Here is a 21,044-nt window from a genome sequence, read left to right on the forward strand (position 1 = left end):
ACCAATTTTTGTTGTTATATTTTCTAAGATAATTTATTTATTTTTTGTATTTTTTTAGTCCAATTCAGTGGGTTTGAATACTTTCAAAATTAACAAAAATAAATAACAATGAATTAAAATAAATTTGTTTAAAAAAAATTAAAGCAATTAGCATTTTTTAATTTTTTTTTGTAATCTTAATAATAAATATTTCCTTTTATAAATATCGAGTAGAAAAAATATTCGAATTTATAAGTTTTGAAGAGTTGTTCTTTTTATTATTTTTTATTTTGTGGAGAGATTTTTAGAGAGAGAGAGACTTTTTTCATTGGAGAGAGTTGTATTTATATATTGAGAGAAGAGAGTATGTATGGCAAAAATACTGCAGATTTTCTTAATTGATTTAAATGATATTTTTCTTGTTGTTGTTGTGGTTGTTAGCTTTGTTTCTGTTGACTTGTTGTAGTTAATTTTTTTTGTTTGTTTGTTTCGAAGAAAGCAAAGAACATTTAATAAATGTACAAATATAAGAGTATAGAAACTGTAAACTGTAGTGTTTTGTTGTAGATTAGTGTTGTAGAAGAGTATTTCTTTTTTTTGAATTTTTTTTTCCTTTTGTATCGAGTAATTTTTAATAACTATGTATATGTTTAGAAAAAGCTCTTTAAGAATCCAGCTGGTCCAGCCTGAAATAAGAAGAGAGAATACATTGAATTTAATATATGTCATGTGAGTTCAATGGATTTTTAATAACTATTAGTTTCAAGACTAACAATAAATGGAGCCGAAAATGCTATATTCAGAAAACTGTTAGTTTTGAGTAATTAACTACTACTACAACGCTGTAGTTCTTTCTGAGAGCATGTCATGGAATGGTAAAAGTTAACCGTTAATGAGACAATTCTGGGGAAACAGTATTACCATCCAACTTTTTGCAATTTCAAAAAAAAAAAAAAAAAAAATATGTATCGTAAGCGCAAAATGAAATAATTAATAACAAAAACAAAATAATTAAAAATTTAAATTTAATCTTGAAAAGTATAAAAAACAAAACAATGAGACGATTCTGAAAAAATATATTACCTTCCAACATTTTCAAATATCAAAAAAAAAAAAAAATAAATGAATAAAATAAACAAAAAATATATATTGTAAACGCAAAATTAAATAATTAAAAAAAACACAACATAAAAAAGTGTAAATTACTTTTTGAAAAGGATATTACCAAAACCATAAAAATGGCTTTTGATTCTCTAAACCATAGAAATATAATAAATTACAGACATTTAGAAGTTGATGTATTTGTACCCTGCACCACATAGTGGTAAGGGTATTGTGTTTTTGTACATTTGTTTGTAACATGGAGAAGAAAGCGAGATATACCCATACGTCCTTTTGATGATGCATGTCCGTCCGTCCGTCTGTTCGTCTGTCCATGTACTTTTGTAAACAAAGTACAGGTCGAATTTATTGCCCGATCGAGATGATATTTTGCACACATAATTTATTTAACCCAAATACGAAGTCTTTTTATCGGTAAAAATTTAGATATGGCTCCCATATATATCTTCAACCGATGTTGGGTTAATTGTGCACCAAATGGCCAATATCTGTTCAAATAACCTGCATTTTGGCACATCCAACCGAAATCAATATAGAAGCAAGTACAATTTGGGATTTTAAGTCCCTCACAAGTGTAATATGCACTCCACAACAATAATATTTGATACCGGACATCATATACAGGTCAAAAAAAAGAGCCTAAATTTTTGTCAAGGTCGGTTCAGATTTGGATATAGCTCCCATATATATCTTTATCCGATTTCAGGTTTATTGTGCACCAAATGACTAATATCAGCCTAATTGAACTGAATTTTGGCACTTCCGACGGAATTCAGAAAATCGGTTCAGATATAACAATACCTTTTTTTTTTTGGTTTTGGTACTTTTCAACCCCCTAATATTTTGCGATAATCTCTAAAAACAATAGATCGACTCAGATGTCGGGGACCAATATTTCGAGGTGTTACAGGTGTTTTTAGACCAATAAAACTTATAATACCCCCAACACATAGTGTTGTAGGGTATAACAACGTTTATTTATTACTAGCAAGTGGCCCCTACTTTTACCCCAAATAAAATGTATTATATAAATGAACGGAATTTATTAACATCAAGTTATAAATTAAATGGTACCTAATTGTGTACTATTTAGTATTTTCCGTAATCTTTTGTAGTACGAATTTTCAAAAACACCCCCAACCCTAAATTAACTCTAATGGAAAATTTGAGATTTCAAGCACTATCCCACATATTACAAAATCACCTCCTTATTTAGTACTTTTTAGTACGTAATTCCAAAGACCACTTCATATCACAAACATACACACTAATATCGATCACAATTAAAATTTTAGTGCAATTTAATGCCTTTTGAACATCTACGGTACGTATTTTCAAAACCACCTCCATATCACAACACTACACACCAATTCTGACCCAAACACCAAAACTCAGAAACATAACTATCCCTGCGATCAACATTAAATTTTGTATCCTTTTTGCCTTCTGTACTCTTGTAGTACTTATTTTCAAAAATAATTTCAAATTTCAAAACTCCAGCTCCATAGGTTCACCTAAATCCAATTTATACGAAATTTAGTCGCTAAGGATTCTACATAACCCAATCCCATAAACATTTATCTTGTTGTTGCAAAATGGTCTGGCTTTATCCCTTTATTGTTGTTTTTACAAAAACAACGTTTGTTTATTAGTGGAGAACGATGGTAATGTTTACCAGGGGGTAAGGCAGGGAATACCTAGGTTTCGGAAAGAGCCACCAATCCTCATCAGTTCCCTTGTTTTTGTCTGGGATATTCTCCCCAGAAGTTATTTTAAAAATAACTTCTATGACAAAAAACATTTTTTTACCCAAGTGACGAGATCGTAAGCTCAATAGAAGAGGAACCAAAGAATTAAATAAAACTAAAATTCTCTTAGAAAGTCTTCTAAATCTTACAACCGCACTTATAAACATTTACATCTTTCTCCACTTGTTATGCTTTCGTTCAGCCTGAACGAAGTAGCATAACCATGTAAGTTGGTTTTGTCTGTTACAACAAAAACCCCTTCGTCGACCGTGCCTTGTCTATTAAAAGAACAGTGTGGCTTGTTTGTTCGGGATACCGTAGTATTTTGTTGTTGCAAAATGGTCTGGCTTTATCCCTTTATTGTTGTTTTTATAAAGACTTTCCAAGAGAATTTTAGTTTTATTTAATTCTTTGGTTCCTCTTCTATTGAGCTTACGATCTCGTCACTTGGGTAAAAAAAAGGTTTTTTGTCATAGAAGTTATTTTTAAAATAACTTCTGGGGAGAATATCCCAGACAAAAACAAGGGAACTGATGAGGATTGGTGGCTCTTTCCGAAACCTAGGTATTCCCTGCCTTACCCCCTGGTAAACATTACCATCGTTCTCCACTAATAAACAAACAAACGTTGTTTTTATAAAAACAACAATAAAGGGATAAAGCCAGACCATTTTGCAACAACAAAATACTACGGTATCCCGAACAAACAAGCCACACTATTCTAAACATTTATCTTTATTCCAAATTCCGGGATTCCAGCCCTATCGGTTCACACAATACAAATTTAGTACATATAAGTACTAATTTTCAAAGCTTCCTACATTCCCCAAAACTACACTTTACAGTAATCCACAATTCTATTCTTTTCGTTTCGTCTATATACAAATTGTACGAAATATAGTACAGATAAGTACGAATTTCCAAAACTCCCCGTATAATCCAATTCTAAACTCCAAAAGTAATCTTAATTCCAAATTTCGGGATTCCAGCTCTATCGGGTCACCTAAATCCAAATTGTACCAAATTTAGTACCATATAGTCACATAAGTACGAATTTACAAAACTACTTAAATCATACAATCTCATAGAAATCTTATTTTCAAATTTCAGGCTTCCAACTCTACCGGTTCATGCAATAATAATCTTAGTTCCAAATTTTAGGATTCCAACTCTAATGGTTCTCCCAAAATTTAAATTGTGGCAAGTTTGATACCATTTCGTACACATAAGTACACATTTTCAAAACTACCTACATACCCCAAGTTAGTACCATTTAGTACCGTTCCTACATATAAGTACAAATTATAAAAATTACGTGCATACCCAAATCCTACACTCCGCCAGTAATGTTAAATTAAGGACTCCAGCTCCATCCGTTCCTCCAAATTCAAAATGTATCAAATTTAGTACCGTTTAGAGCTTTTCATATTAATTATATCAAACCTACTCCTCAACCTTGAATTTTATTCCAAATTTCGAGCTTTTAGCTCTAACTATTCACATAATACGAAATGGTACCAAAAGTACTTAGTACTTTTCGTATTCTAGCTTCTTTTGTTGTTGTAAAATGATTCTAGCTTTAGTCGTTTCGTCTGGGCGTTGATGAATCAGTCAGTCAGTCAATTAATTTACTCTTTTATTAATATAGATTTAAGAAAAATTGCCTTTTGCTTCTCCCGGTGGTAAACATTAATAAATACGGCGTACACTCGTGCGTATGCCCAATATTTTTCGTATTCACTTAAATACTCCCTTTTAATACAGGGCCGGCTAAAGAGTTCCACTTTTAGGTTCTCTCAATTTTGTTGCTCTCAGATTACATTGTTAGCCAATAGTTCAGATTGAGTGTGTGGAGAGAATTGCGCTCAGTGAAGGCACGCAGGGTTGCATTTTCATGGTCCTATTTTCATGGCCTTTCTGATATTAGCTAAGAACTATCAACAAAGAATCGTAATAATTTATTATACTACTTACATCTTGTTGTTGCTGTGTTTGTGCTTGTTTGACTTTTGCTTGGGCAATCTTTAAGGCTCTGCAAGGAATGAAAAATACACAAACAAATTGTTATGAGTTTCTGAGCCACCTAAACAAAAGTAATCAAAATGTTCAACACTTACTGTTGCAAGTCCATAATTGTCTTCTCCTTTGCATTCTGTTCCTCTTGTGACATTTGTACCAATTTGAGTAATCGTTCCGTTTCCGTTGCGGCCTTTTGGTGTTCTTCCTTGGTTGTTTGCAATTCCTTGATGCAACTGCAAAACAGGAAAGGAAGAATTCATTATACTGAAATAACTACTCTTAAGGAGTGTTGGTTGGAACTTACGCTTCCAATTGCCTCTGAGTGTCCATGAGTTTTTTGTTGAGTTCTCCCGCTGCTGCGGCGCCACCACCTTGAGCCTGGATCTGTTTCTCCAGCTGATCCATTTGTTCTTTTCGCTTACGCAGCTGTACATCGAATTCGACCATTTTCTTTTCCTTCTCTTCGATATCTTTGCGTTTGGCTTCGATCTGTTTGCGTTGTTCCTCAATGATTTTACGTTCACTTTCGACGGCCTTGGCTTGATTATCGATTTGCTTACGAACTTCTTCCAGTTGTTTCTGTTGTTGTTCCAATTGCTGTCGCTGTGCCTCGGTAGCTGCCGCCGTGGCACCACCAGCTTGAGCGGCTTGTTGTAATTGTTGTTGTAGTTGCTGTATTTGCTGTTGGGCAGCTTGTAATTGTTTCCCTTGTTCCTGATTGGCCAGCTGAAGTTGGGAAAAGTTGAGATAAATATTTGATAATATTCACATGTGTTATTACGACGCTCCTACAGTAGGGGGATTGCGTTACCGATAAAAATCGATTAAAGAACAAGTAAAAACCAGTAAGTTCGGCTGGGCCGAACATTGAATACCTTCCTCCATTTGGAACGAATTTGAAACTTTCCAAAAAATAAAATCCGTTAAAAATTCTATTAAAATCTGAAAAATACCGATATTTGCCATAGTCTGTGGTTGGATGCTTATTTCGAACCCTATATGGGGGAGGTACCAGAAGGAATGGTTCGATTTCTACCATCTTTATAACAGATCTTCTACGGATAGAAATATTGAGATATTATAAGTCCGAATGGAATCGGGTGTTAATTTTGCGTTTTATGAGCTTCAAGACTATTCACAATTTGGACCCTTTGTGGGGGAGGTACCAGAGGAAATAGAGCGATATATTCCATCTTCACAGCAGATCTTGTGTTAGTAGAAATAATGGGAAGTGAACCGGATGCTTATTTCGGATTTTATGATCGTTTTGGTTATTCAAAATGTTGACCCTTTGTGGGGGAGGGACCGGAAGGGGTGGACCGATATATTTCATCTTGACGCTAGACCTTGGATTAATAAAAATATTGCTATGTGTTTTATTTGAAGACAATCGGACTCTTACATCACATTTTATTTTATTTTATAAGAGTTATAATTATTCAAAATTTTGACCCTTTGTTGGGGAGGTACTTGATGGAATGGACCGGCATTGTCCATTTTCGCACCGAACTTAGCACTGATGTAAATATCAGGATTTCCAAAGTTGAAGTAAAATCGGATTATCTTTTCTCTTCCTGTGCAGTTAAATATTTTTTGTTGAAAACTTCGACCTTTTATGGGGTAGGTACCAGAAGGAATAGACCGATTTTGTCCATCTCGATCTTAGTTTGATAATAATATTACGATGTACCAAGTTTGGAGCAAATGGGATACTCCCTTCCAGAGTTACCGTGCGCACAATCCCGACAGACAGACGGACGGACGGACATCGCTAGATTGACTCTAAATGGCCTAAAACAAATTCGGTCCAAAGCGACCTAGGGACTAAACCGTTATTTCAATCTATATCTATAAAAGAGGAAAATGTTTGTACGTTTGTTTGTTTGTTTGTAATTTATGGACTCGAAAACTGCTGAATAGATTTTTCTGAAAATTTCCATATATACTGCAACATCGCCTGAAAGTAACATAGGCTATATAAATTTTTGAATTTCCACTTGGAACTGGAGATATAGCATCAGAATCGGAGGTACCTCCCAAAAATTTAGATTTTATATGCACATATCTATTGATCGGTTAAAGATACAGTCTCCAAATTTGGAATGTGTAACGGAATTTGGAACAAAAATACGTTTGCTAAATTATATTGTAATCGGTTCAGATTTGGATATAGCTCCCATATATATTTTCGACCGATTTCGTTCATTTGATGCCTCAAACACAATATGAATGTTCGATTCCAATGAAATTTGGAATATGTGACGGGATTTGATCCGAAAATAAATTTGTCAAATTATATTGAAATCGGTTCAGATTTGGATATAGCTCCCATATATATTTTCGGCCGATTTCAAGCATTTGATGCACCAAACACGCTATGTATCCCCAATTTCAATGAAATTTGAATCGTGTGATAGATTTTATCTAAAAAAATTTATTTCCCAAATTATATTGAAATCGGTTCAGATTTGGATATAGCTCCCATATACATTTTCGGCCGATTTCATGTGATTGGTGGACCAAACAAGATATGTATGTCTAAATTTAATGAAATTTAAAATAAGTAACGGAATCGGGAGCAAAAATGAATTTTTCAAATTATATTGAAATCGGTTCAGATTTGGATATAGCTCCCATATATATTTTCGACCGATTTCATGTATTTGATGCACCAAACACGCTATGTATCTCTAATTTCAATTAAATTTGAAATGAGTAGCGGAAATTAAAACAAATATACATTTGTCAAATTATATTAAAATCGGTTCAGATTTGGATATAGCTCTCATATATATTTTCGACCGATTTCATGTATTTTATGCACCATACACGATATGTGTCTTCGATTTCCAAGAATTTTGGAATATGTAACGGGATTTTGATTTGATAAATTAGTCAAATTATGTTAAAATCGGTTCAGATTTGGATATAGCTCCCATATATATTATCCGCCGATTTCACATATTTGATGCACATTTGATAAATTATATTCAAATACGCTCAGATGTGATTATAGCTCCATATATATACTCAGCCGATTTCACATATTTGATGCACCCAAAGCGAGAGAGACAAAATCTGGCACCAGCAAAAATTGCACAATTATATCGAAATCAGTTGAGGTTTGGATATAGCTAACATATATATTTCGGCCGATTTCATACATATTATGCACCAAACACGATATATATGACCGATTCCAATGAAATTCAGAATGTGTGGCGGAATTTTGTTATAATAATAAATGTGATAAATTAATTGGAAATTAGTTAAGATTTGGATATAGCTCCCATATATATATTCTCGCCCGATTTCACATATTTGACGCACCAATTTCAATTAAATATGAAAGGTGTGGCGGAGTTTGATGTAAAAGTAATTTTTTTTTAAATTATATTTAAATCGGATCAGATTGGGATATGATTTTAATAAGAACCATTGACCCACAACGCCTTAGGCTAACACTAAAAAACAACACAACAATTTATTTGAAATACGCTTATTACGGCGAAGTATGTTGCTATCTCGAATTCACTACTTGCAATAGAAATGCCACTCTACCTAAAAAAATTGCAGTTTCCTGCACGCTTGGTATTTGCTATGAAATAAATAAATCCAAAGGACAAACCCTTCGTGTATGCATGTCATGTTACTGCTTTTGTAATGATTTTGTTTATTAACGCATTAAATTAGTGCAATATTTTTTTTAATTTTTAAATTTGTTTTTCTTTATCCAACATATATTCGTAAATAAAATTTTGAATGCATATAAAATCAAAAGGGGTAGCGAAGCGCACCGGGTTCAGCTAGTACTATATATAAACCAAATTTGGTTTGCGATTTAACCTAAAATCCACAAAATTGGTAGGACGAAAAGATGGAAGCAAGAGTTTAAAGCCATCTTCTAATCTGAAGAGTCGGGAATCTAAAGGAGAACACCTGCGTTCTTAACCACATTTGAGATCAACCCTATTTTATAGTGAACAATTCTCTTAATTGCACCCCTCCCTTACCTGACTCTTTTGCAGCTCCTCGACCAACAGTTCCAATTGCTGTTGGAATTGATCCCGTTGTGTAGTCGCCGCCTGCAACTCAGCCTTAATTTTCTCCAGTTCTTTGTTGATTTCTTCATTGTTGGCAGGTGCTGGTTGTTGTTGCTGTTGCTGTGCTGCCTGTTGGGCTTGCTGCTGTGCCTGTTGCAATTGTTGTTGTGCTTGTATCAGCTGCTGTTGCATCTTCTGCATTTGAGCATGTTGTTCCTTAATATGCTGATCCATCATCTGGATGCGTTTATGCATCTCCTGCGCTGCCTTATCGGCCATGTCGGCCTTGGCCTTTTCGGCCTCGATAACCTTGCGGTATTGTTCGACTTCTTCGCGCGAGGCACCACCCTGGGTTGCTGTACCAGCAGCCTGTAAAGCTTTTTCCGATTCTTGGAGTTTTTGTTGCAGCGTTTGGATTTCCTTCTGCATGGCCGCCAGTTCGGCCAACTGGGCGGGTGAGGGTCCGGCCGGTGTGGGTGCGGCTGCTGCCACCGCAGCCGGTGTTGTCGCATGGCCGTTGCGCAACTTGCGATTCTCTTCGCGGGCCTTTTGTAATTCGGTTTCGGCGTTTTGCAACTCCTTCTGGAAGTTCATCAGGATCTCTTGACTCTTCTCCAGCTGGTGGACCAATTGTTCCCGTTCGATTGTCAACTGTTTGCAGTCGGCCTCCAACTGGGCCATGTGTTTCTCGAGCTGTGGATGTGGTTTGTCCGCTACGCCGGTGCGCGCCGTTTGTCTCAGAGCCTCCTTCTCGGCCTCCGCTTTCTCGAGGCGATCGTGTAGACGACCCAATTCAGCAGACATTCGTTCAAATTCAATGCGTGTAGATTCATTAGCTTCCTGTTGTTTAGCCAAATGCATTTGAGCTTTCTCCAATTCTTTAGCCAGTCTTCCGGCTTCCAATTCGGTAGCATCACGAGATTGTAAAGCCTTCTCTAACCTATCCCTTAACCTATCTATCTCTGTACGCTCTCCTGCTGTTACCGAAGCTCGCACTGACTCAGCCGGGCTGATGGCTGAAGATTGTTGTAATCTCAAACGTTCTACCTCCTTCAGAAGTTTCTCGTGCTTGTCTCGGGCCTTTTCGCGCTCGATGTGAGCTCTCTCCAGCTCGGTGCGTTGTTTTTCCTGGCTGGCCAACAGTTTGGCCACTTCTCCCTTGGAGAGTTCCAGTTGCAGTGATGTCTCGTGCAGTTTGGACTCCATGTTCTGGATCTCGTTTTCAAGCTTCTCATACTTGTCGCGGTACTTCTCGAAGGATTCTGATTCGTATTGGGACTTGCCGCGAATAGTTTCCAGTTCCATGAGAGTTTTGTCGAGTTTTTCACGCAAACGTTCGTTCTCCTCTTTGAGGCGTCGGGTTTCACGACCAAACGTTTCGGTGTCTTGCAGTTTTCGAAGTTCGGCCTGGCTCTTTTCATAACGATCGCGCATTTTCTCCATTTCCACAGCGTAGTGGGCAGCTTCCTCCTTGGCCGCTTCCACACTGGCACTGGCCTTGCTCTGAGCGGCATGGGCTCTCTCCAGCTCATACGATACTCTCTCCAGTTCGGATTGCAGATGTTCCTTTTCGCCTTGGGTACGGCGTAGATCGGTTTGAATTTTGTCATAGCGTTCTCGGTGGTGTTCGAGTTCGGCACGTGCATTGTCCTCGGCCTCCTTGGCTCTGCTAAGTTGCAGGGCGGCCCTATCACAGGCCTCTTGCAATCGGGTGCTTTCGTCTTGTAGCTTACGCAAATCTTCACGGGCTTTCGAGGCGGCCAGTGAAGAGCGTTCGGCCTCAACCTCAAGTCGGGCACGATCCGCTTCGGCCGTGTCACAGCGTGACTGTAAGCGATAGATTTCATTTTGAGCACGATCATATTTCTCCAACATCTTCTCGAACTCTTTGTTCGAGGTATCCTTCTCATCGATAAGTTTCTGGCTGGCGTACAGGGCCTTGTCTAGTTTCTCTTTGAGAATTTCCACCTCGGTCACGGCATCGTCACGTTCCATCTGAAAAGGATAATGGCGGAATTTCTATGAGAAAAACAAGACAACAATTCCGATACTCTTGCAGAGGCAAAAGCTACAACTAACAAACAGCCAATCGTTTTGATTTTTTGTTGTTTTTGTTGAGGTATGATGAGGTTAGGTAAGGTTAGGTTTGATTAGGTTAGGTTAGATTATATTATATATTTATGTAATTAAATTGGTTAACGTTAAGTTTCCGAACATAAGCATGCATTGTTTTTTTCTGCTTATTTAAGGTCCTGTTTGTTGCCACAATAAGTTGAGGTTCAGGTTAAGGGAAAATTTCGAAATTCTCTTTTTTTTTGGTTTGTTGTCTTTTGGAGATGGGGGGAAATTCGGGGAGATTGTGTAAATTACCTGTAATTTCTGCTGTATGACATGGGATTTTTCGTAGCGTTCTTTCAGTACTTCCAAATCGGTTTGCATTGCCTCTCGATCGCGGGCTGCCTTTTGTAGCAGGGTCTGTGACGATTCGGAGCGTTCTTTGAGTGTTTCCAATTCATCGGAGAATTGATCACGCTCCTTTTGGACACGGGCAAGTTGCATCTACATTTATGTGGTGTTCGATTTGTGGGTTTTAGTAATAGTTTGTTAAGGTTTTTTGTTTTTGTTTTTGGTTTTTGTTATTTCAAACAACAGGGTTATGTACACAAGTCGTTACAGAGTTACATCAAAGAAATTATTAATAGACAGAAATAGAAAGGGGGAGAGAGATAGAGATAGTAATAGATTTATAGTATGTTTGAGTACTAGTATTATGCGATAGGGAAGTTATTTCCGTTTTTTTACAAAAGAGTTTTACACAGACAAACACACTCACACACACACAGGGTTACAAATATACTATAGATAGTTTTAGTTTCGTTTTGTTAGAATTGCATACAAATAATTATTACATTCATACATGGTAGATGATGCAGGCTTGACATTGGCGTAGCTTATGGATTTTAAAGTAATAGTTTGTTTTTTTCTATTTATTGGATATTCCTTTTTTTTTTAAATAATTTAAAAAAAAAACATTAAGTTCGGTCGGGCCGAACTTTTAATACCCTCACCATGGGATAAAAAAAAACATTACGTATATAAAAGTATCTGAATTCAAACGTGTTCCACTTTAAACTTCAAATCGCAGTACGACCGTTTGGATAATGCTGTTAAACTTTAAAAAAAAAACCGAAAAGTGAGCGAGCCCGTTATGGGGGCCATACCAAAACGAGAACCTCTATAGATAATTTTATACTTCAAGTGTTGTCATTAACCAAATCTTCTTAAACACCAAATTTGAAACAACATCAAGGGTAAATATAACTAGGATTATAAAAATATCGAATATCGGTGGGTATCGCTATAGGAAAACGTGGACCTAAATGTTCAATGTTCTACCACCGGAGCAAGAACCCATTATAACCTACAAATACCAATTTTTAGACAAATGCGTGGAAAAATGTGGCGAAAATAATCAAAACACCGAATATCCGGAGATACCATTATGTGGGGGGCTATACGAAAACGTGGACCTATGTTCTATGTTCCGCCACAGGAGCTAGAACACATTACGAACTAAAAATACAAATTTCTGGACAAGTCCGTGGAAAAACTTCCAATAACTGTCGAGGAAGTGAATTCCACGATTATTAGAAGTAAAACTGTACACGATATTTGGTCACGCTTAAACCACCACGGGCGTGACTCATGTCTTCCCTAAAGATGCAACTTCCGTGGTGGAAAAGCGATATCAACCGCGATGATTTCTAAAGCTTAGGTGTGACTTCTAAGTGATTTACGGGATATTTTTGCTTGCGGGGTAGGAACAAGCGGTCAGTTTAGTATTGAATAGCCACTAGTAAACGTCGACAGTAAAGAGATAATACTGTGTGCAACGTAAAGAGATGTGTGCTAAATAGACTCTACAGGTTGAGATGAAAAAACTGCAGCCAACTTCAGATTGCTGTCATTTGTAAGCTATTCGTCCTACAGCTGTTAACATTATTCCAGTGACAGCTCATTATATTGTTTACAAGTGTACAAAAGCATTTTGCTGAAAATTTTCCGGAAAAAAGTTATTCGTGATGGAATTCAAGCGTGATAGTGTGATTTCTTTATATTTGGCGGGAAAATTACAAATTACAAATGGCACTCCAGTATATAAATGTGAATAAATCTTTTGTGCCCGACGTCAAGGAAGTGGACGGAAGAAAACACCAACATCCGCAGAAATGTTTCGAAAAGTAAAAAAGCGACTTGATCGAAACCCGCGTGGCTGTGGTCGAAAAATGGCTCTTGAGCTGAACATATTGCAATATTCCATCGGCAAATATCGAAAAATGAGCTCGGGGTAAAGCCATTGAAATTTCAAAAAGTGCAAGAACTTACACCGCAACGGAAAGAAAATAGACTCTAAAGAGGTGCTTAGCTTGGCCGAAAGTGGCGAACTGAACCGAATTTGGTTTTCTCCGATGAGAAAAAACATTCTATGTCCAGCAGTTTGTAAACAAACAAAGAGGTCAGCTAAAAATGTGCACCTTCGGTTGGCCAGTGGCCACCAGAACTCAAGCGCCGGCCATGGTGATGGTGTGGGCCGCCATAACAGCCGATGGCCGCTCTCCGCTCCTATTAATCGACCGTGGCATCAGAATAAATGCCGAATATTATCGCGAAAATATTCTGAAGGGTGTATTATAGCCTTGGGTAAGCAAATATTTTGGCCGCAGACCTTGGACATTCCAACAGGACTCAGCACGCACCACCCAAGAATGCTTACAAAATGAGGTTCCTTGCTTCATTTCCAGCACACAATGGCCACCAAAATCTCCGGATACCAATCCGTTGGACTATTGTGTCTGGAGTATTTTGGAAAGCAAAGTTGGCACTAAAAAATACCAACGTGTCGATCACGTCAAGAAAGCGCTTCGCCGGGAATGGGCCAAAAGAAGAGCAACATTCGGGCAGCGTGTGACGGTTTCATTGGCCGTTATTTAGGCCATAATTCGTGCCAAAGGTGACCAATTCAAACAAATCTAAACTTATTCTAAAATTTGATGCCATTTCCGACATTTTTTGCTTTCATTCAATAAAATTAAAAAAAAAAAAAATGTAAAAATTATGGCGTTTGACTTTTTGCAGTTTTTTTATCTCACCCTGTAGACTATATAGTCTTGTGAAAGTTATTGAATGAATGCAATGGAAGTAGATACCTTCATGATCTATACAGAGTTGTACAGAGGTAAAAGACAGAGCCTCCACATCAGCATACCATTTAAACAGGACTTATTAGTACTTATTCTTACGCAGTCATAAAATATATGGAGGAATATCATTCACATAGATCATCGAAAGAACAAGAACTGGTACGGCAAGGATCATTGGGGGGCATTTGTGATTAGCAGACCTCCGAAAATAGATAAAACTTTTACATATTTAAAGCATTCACAATTTTTACACACGCACATTTACAATGGCAACAATATTTTGTCGAAAGTTGCGATAAGCAATTGAGCTAAACGAAGAGGATTAATGGGAGTTTCGATAAAAACTTTTTTATATTAATAATACGATCGATAAATAAAATTTAAGTAGAAAATGTTATCGATAACAACGGTTTCTATACGAAATGTTGAAGATAACACTATTTTCTATAGATCATGATCTCAAAAGCATGATTTTCTTTTTATAATGCTATTTTCTTTAGAAATTGTTATCGATAATAACAATTGCTACATAACTTGCTGTCTATTGAACTGTTCCAGAACTGCAAGAATATAAAAGTTTTTACTGTGATAACCGATTTTCCCTTTATAATATCGAAGAAAATTGCGAAAATAATAGATTCTTGCAGGTTCTGGAACAGACCATATAATAACATTTTTCATTGTTATGTTATCAATATCAACATTTTGCATAGAAAATTTAATCGTTATCATATTTCAAGCATCCTTGAATTTAATAATATATAGATTGGCGCCCAATGTGAAGGTTTTATCCTATTATATGTCTATCTGTTCTTAAGCAATCATTATTTCAAACGTATTTTAACATTCCGAAATCAAAGCTACGCCAATGCCTGGAGGTTACAAATAATTGCGAAAACTTGTGCAGCTCTTACCTGTGTCTTTTCAAGTTTTTCACGTATTCGATCTGTGTCCAATGTAAGAGTTTCACGTTCTTTCTGCATGCGGGCTGCCTGACCCAATGCCTTGTCCAATTGTGATTGTAGACTGTCATAGTCATAGGTATATTTCTCCTTCTCCAATGTGAGGCGACGAACTTCGGCATTGGATTTGTCCAGTTTCTCTTGCAAATGATCGACTTCGTTTTGTGCCTTGTCCAATGCATTTTGCAATTTCTCCTGTTGTAATTGTGCTTTGCCCAATGTGGCCTGGGTGCGTTCCATTTCTTCCTTCATCTTGTCCACTTCGGAGAAGGCCTAAAGAGAAAAATAATTATTATTTTGTTCATATTTACGTTGTTTGGGTGCTACTTACTCTATCGCGATCGGCATGTATGCGTGAAATGCTGCCTTGGACCTTTTCTAGTTCCTGTCGCAAACTTTCCTGTTCACCTTGGGCATTTTCAAGTTTGGCCTTCAGTCTATACACTTCGCCCTGGCTCTTTTCGAGTTTCTCCTGCAAAGCGGCAGCCTCTTCACGTGCCCTCTCAGCATCCGACTGTTTGGTAAGTGGAGGGTGGGGGAAGAAATTCAAATTTTTAATTATTACATTTGTTACAAAAACAGTTGAGTTTTTTTTTGCAAATTTTGTTTTTCAAATTCACAACAAATGGGGTAGACAAAAATAACAAACAATCTATGAACTATGAAACGTCTAGGAATTGTTTAAAAAAGCAAATTTCGCAACAATGAATTAACATTAAACTTAAAAGTATATTTTATGAAATCTTGTTTTTTGTATTTTTTTTTAAATTAGAAAACGATAATTTTAGAGTGATTGTGAATCAGTTAAATCAGGAAAAAGACAAGGACAAATCTCGCAATTAGATCATTTAATTTAAAGCATACGTAGGCCTTGTCATTTCCTTATCTAAATTACATGTTTTTTTTTACATAGTTTTATTTTTAATGGTGGGAAAATGTAAAAATGTTTTGTGGTATTGGTATTAGTTGAGGTGGTAAGTTTAGATAGAGAGTAGTGCTTAAAGAGAAATTATAAGAAAAATGTTGAAAAGAATTTGAGAAGAAAAAATGTGTTAAGAGAAGAAAATGTTTCAAAAACAGAGAGTGAGAGTCAAGAGAGGCAGAGAGAAAGAGTTAAAAAAGAAGAAGTATTGAACGAAATATAACTCTCGATTTTGGGAGTATATCAAACAATCTCAATGTTAGTGTATACACGGGGATTCAATTTATACGATCTACATAACATACATTGATCTTTGGATTATCCCTAGTTTCTTAACTTTCAGGATGAAATTATTATATATACGTATTTGCATTCAATGTTATAAAAAATATTTCAATAAACCGAAAAAATTCATTAGACTTGCATTGTTTTTTGCTGTCCGACAAGACGTTGCCTATGTAACTGTACGACGATATACAGACGAGATTATTTTCAATTATCTTATATTCAATGTTCTCAAATCATACTAGACTTTCGAAGGCAACTTATCGCTCTATATTATTTTTTCACACACAAGAAGTCCTTACAGATAAAAGGTCATAAGAATGCACAGCATTTAAGGCTACCATAAGACGGCATTTCTTTGCTCTTGACAGATGCAAAACAAACGAATTTAAATGATAGTATTTCTTAATATTTTACTATAATACGAACGATAAGATTCGCGATCTTTTTTTTTAATAAGATGAAGAGTTAAAGTTTATGATCTATTTTTAAGGACAGTTACTAAAATAAGACATACCATATTGCCAATAGAGAAATGACTGTTCGGCTATTTTTCGATCAGTAACAATAGAAGTACTGATAGCGCATTGGTAATTGTGTCCCTGCACTGGAACTAAAGGGAGTCCCAAATATAAGGCAATTTTTAAATTTCGTGTTATTTTTCGACATTTGAACAATTGTTATTCTTTGCTAGTAGAAGGTACGATATTAGTAAAAATTGTGAACGACTCATTTTCATTGTGAAATTATTTTTGTTTTGTTTTCATTAATTAGGTATTAACGATGATGAGTATGCTGATGAAATCATCTTCAGTGACGAGGTCCATTTCCATCTTGATGACTTGTCAAAAGGGTGAGGAAAATCCTCGAGTTATTTTCGAGAAACAAATGCATCCTTAATGCGTCGCTTTGTGGTGTGGTTTTTGGCCTGGATGAATCATATTTTTATACCCTCCACCTTGGAAAGGTGGAAATATTCGTAGTAGACCCCATAAAGTATATATTCATAATCATAAAATTAGAAGTCGATTTAACGATGTCCGTCTGTCTGTTGAAATCACGATACATCCCACATTATTTGACGTAGAGCGTCAAAATTTAGCAGAACAATTTATATCGTATCTAGGATGGTTGGTATTGAAAATGAGATATATCCGTCCACGTTTTGGTATAGTCCCCATATTCGGTATTTTGAGGATTTTTGCCACATTTCTTCGCGGATTTGTCTAAAAATTGGTATTTGTGCTTTTTTTACTTGTTTTTAAGAAAATGAGGTAGGTCAAGTGTTTGGCATCGTGCAATGATAATTAGTTTTTATACCCTCCATCATTCTATGGAGGTTATATTAGCTTTGTCATTCCGTTGGTAACTCCTCGAAATATTCATGATAGATTCTAGAAAGTATAAAAATTCTTGATCAGCGTTAAATTCTAAGACGATCTGTCTGCTGTAATCACGCCATCTTTCGAACGAATTGAGATAGAAGTCTAAAATTTTGCACATGTTTTTTTCCCTTATGGGGGGGGGCTAAGTTTGTAAATGGGCCATGTCAGTTCACGTTTTCGTATAGCCCCCATATAACGGTACCTCCCGATATTCGACATTTTTTTATTTTAACGACATCATTTGCCCGAATTGTTGCAAATTTCATATTCGAATTTTGTAAGGGGTACCACTGCCTATGCCGTATTTGAAGATCTTTACACAATTATACCACAAGACAAATTTAAAATAGAAAAAGTAGGAAAATAACCAGTTGGAAGGAACTTGAAAATTTTTAACAATACGACCATACGAATTTTTAAGTCATTTTTTTTTGTCATACACATTACGAACTTAAAATACAAAATTTAAAACAATGCCGGTAAAAAAATAAAAATTGCGTTGCGTTGCACCTTTTATTAGGTTTTAATTATTAATTTTTTATTCCAATGTTTCGAAACCCCGAGTTTTATTATCAGGGCGCTATACACATTAAATAATAAAATACAACATATTAAAATACTTCGATTACATGCAAATAATTAGAATAATTAACATAAATCTTGCGTAGTAGGGTAAGTGTGCCTAAGTTCGGCATGTCCCAGTAGTCGGCACTTTTTATTTTTAAGCCCAAATAAATGAAACTTTTGTAAGTAAATGTATTTTGTTTACTTCAAATATATTGTCAGCTATCTTTGTGTACAATTTCGCTAAGAAAAGATGATTTATTCCAATAAAAATTAAATTTTTGTCTGTAAAGGTCCTCAATAATCCATATTCTTAAGAAAAGTACAATAAAGACGTCGAATCAGTTTAACTAAACAAAAATATTTTAATGAATTAATTTATTATTATTATTAACTATTCTTACAAAAAAATTGGTACGTCGACTGTTGGAACATGTCATACCGACAATTGGCAAGTGGTGCCGACTACTGGCAAAAAAGCATTGTTTTAATAAAACTACAAATCTATGAAATTTAATAAAAAGTTATTAAAACTTTATTTATTATTGCAAAAACTATTCAAAATTTCGAATCTGTATAAATTAACTTTGTAATGATTGAAAAGTTCCACTCAGAATGGTGCGCGAATAAAAACGCGAAAATCCTAAAAGTGCCGACTACTGGTACACTTACCCTATGATTGACGCGTAAAAGGTTTAGCCCTATCACAATAAACGCCCAATCCGTTATTTTCTGTTTTATGATATCGATAAAACAACAATCGCAAGGGTACGTTCAGTATGGATAAAGTTGTCTCTTTGTGGCTGTTGCTTTATCGGTGACACGTGACATGAAATAACGAATAGCACGTTCATTGTATCATTACGGACATGACGCAATAACAAGGTGTTCCTTCAAATTTTTCGTATAGAGAAACATATCGATCGCTGTAAATTTTTGGATCCCGCATTCGACAGTGTTTTTTTGTCTACTACTTTTTATCTATATTGCTGTTAACATTGGTAATAAGAAATTGGAAGCGTACGAGAGTTTCAAAATAAGTTTTGTACTCGATTTCGATTGCGGTGATTTGGTCTCAGATGTGACGTCAAAATTTGTGTACACTTTGTTGCCTATTTATCTTTTGCTCTGTGATTTCAATTACAATAATGCATTTTGGCATTAAACTTGGTAGTGAGCTGGCTTGGAAGTTTAACCTTGTACTTGGTCCATAATTACGGTCAAGCAGAATGAGCATTGCAAGCCTGAAATATATCAATAATACACCTACGAGGAGACACCTTTATCGATACTCTAACGTGTTAAATGTCTCAATGAATACATTCAAGGATGTTACGAGTTTCAACTTAAAACATTTAATGTTCTATTTGTTTGTCCTTTAATGTTTTATAAAGTCATTATTTGTCTACTTTATTATTCCAAAGATCAATGTATAGTTCAAGTGATTGGGGGCGGGGAGGCGGGAGCTATATAATATCTATTACAAATACATACAAAAATATACAAATATTTGTATATTTGATCGCAATGTATCACTGAGGGTTTTTTTATTACATGGACAATATACAGAGATAGAGAGAGAAAATAGACAGACATATATTGGGCGTTTCAATTAAAGGATTAACTAACACTTATCCTTTTTACACAATGGTGATTCTCATGTTTCTAAACGACAACAAACAAACGACAACAGCGAAATCGAGAGTTACCATATTTTATGATACAAGAAAAATGGTGACAGAGAAATAGAAATGTTAGGTTATGAAGCAGAACGTCGAATTTGATGATTGTTAATCACACGAATATCGAACAAATTGGAGGTATTTTTTCGGATTTTTTTTTTCGAATGCAATGACAAATACGAAAATTAACATGAATGACATTGATTTGATTGGTTGATTTTTTTGGTTAGTTTTGGAACAACAAACGAACGAACGAAAACATGATTAATGCCAGAATATCGCAAATATGTTCTCTATGACATTAAACGAAATTTGTTAATGGTTGCGATAGTGGTGGTTATGATTTGTCAAATTTATTTAACAAGGATTTTGGTAGATTTCATTTCATAATGAACATATATATAATAGTTTTTTGTTTTAATTTTTTACAACTCAAAAAGATTTCATTTTGTTAACATTTTTTAAGGAAAATTTTAAGTTGCATAAATTTTTTCTTTTTTTTTCGAAAAAAGAAAAATAATTTTTAAATTTGCTGTTAAGTTTGTTTTTTTTTTTTTTAATTCGCATTGGAAGCAATTACTCACAAAACGTTTATCGGTTTCGCCCTAGGTTTTGATACAATGAATGTGGCAGAGAGAGAGAGAGGCAAGCATAACGAACGATAGATACGATAGGTACGAATTTGAGTTTGACAGTTGATATTTGTTGGTAAATTGTTGTTTAATGTTTGGATACATTTCGACAATTAGTTTTGTAAAGTATTTGTGAAAATATAGTAAATATACAAAAACTAAAAAATATGATTTTTTCATATAAATTAAAAATAAAAAAAAAAAAATAATCGAAATGATTTTTGTACATAACATTACACAATAAGGAAAACTTAACGAAAAACTGGGAAGTGAGTGTAAGAGAAAATATAATAAAATTGTATTTTATTGAGTTTCTTTTTGTAGTATATATTTGTTAATATTATTTGCAACAGCTTATGTCAAATTGGGGTTTACTTGAAACACAAATCGAAAACAAGTCAATAACAAATTCATTGAACAATAAATATTCTATTTAAAAATATTACTACTAGCGTCAAAGAATTATGACATTTTGCAATATTAAATATTTCGGAATTAGTT

The 21,044-nt window shown here is 35.2% G+C and overlaps 1 protein-coding gene across 7 annotated transcripts in view; it reads right to left on the minus strand.

Annotated features, from left to right (window-relative positions):
* Positions 1-205: 205 nt before the first annotated feature.
* Positions 206-21,044, minus strand: part of LOC101892489 (trichohyalin) — a 282,665-nt gene continuing 261,826 nt past the window's right edge. For 5 of the 7 annotated variants that reach the window (XM_059120572.1, XM_059120571.1, XM_059120570.1 and 2 more), the window contains 8 exons: positions 15,405-15,587; positions 15,026-15,346; positions 11,281-11,469; positions 8,881-10,905; positions 5,172-5,593; positions 4,966-5,100; positions 4,823-4,880; positions 212-665 (listed from right to left, as the gene is read on the minus strand). In XM_059120572.1, the coding sequence (XP_058976555.1) occupies positions 630-665; positions 4,823-4,880; positions 4,966-5,100; positions 5,172-5,593; positions 8,881-10,905; positions 11,281-11,469; positions 15,026-15,346; positions 15,405-15,587 (3,369 nt within the window). In that variant the 3' untranslated portion in view covers positions 212-629. Of the gene's footprint in view, positions 666-4,822; positions 4,881-4,965; positions 5,101-5,171; positions 5,594-8,880; positions 10,906-11,280; positions 11,470-15,025; positions 15,347-15,404; positions 15,588-21,044 lie in introns of all 7 variants that reach the window. The other 2 variants (XM_059120573.1, XM_011293550.3) reach the window with 2 other exon arrangements.

This window comes from Musca domestica, unplaced genomic scaffold (genome assembly GCF_030504385.1).
Source record: "Musca domestica strain aabys unplaced genomic scaffold, Musca_domestica.polishedcontigs.V.1.1 17, whole genome shotgun sequence".
Classification (NCBI taxonomy): Eukaryota; Metazoa; Arthropoda; class Insecta; order Diptera; family Muscidae; genus Musca; species Musca domestica.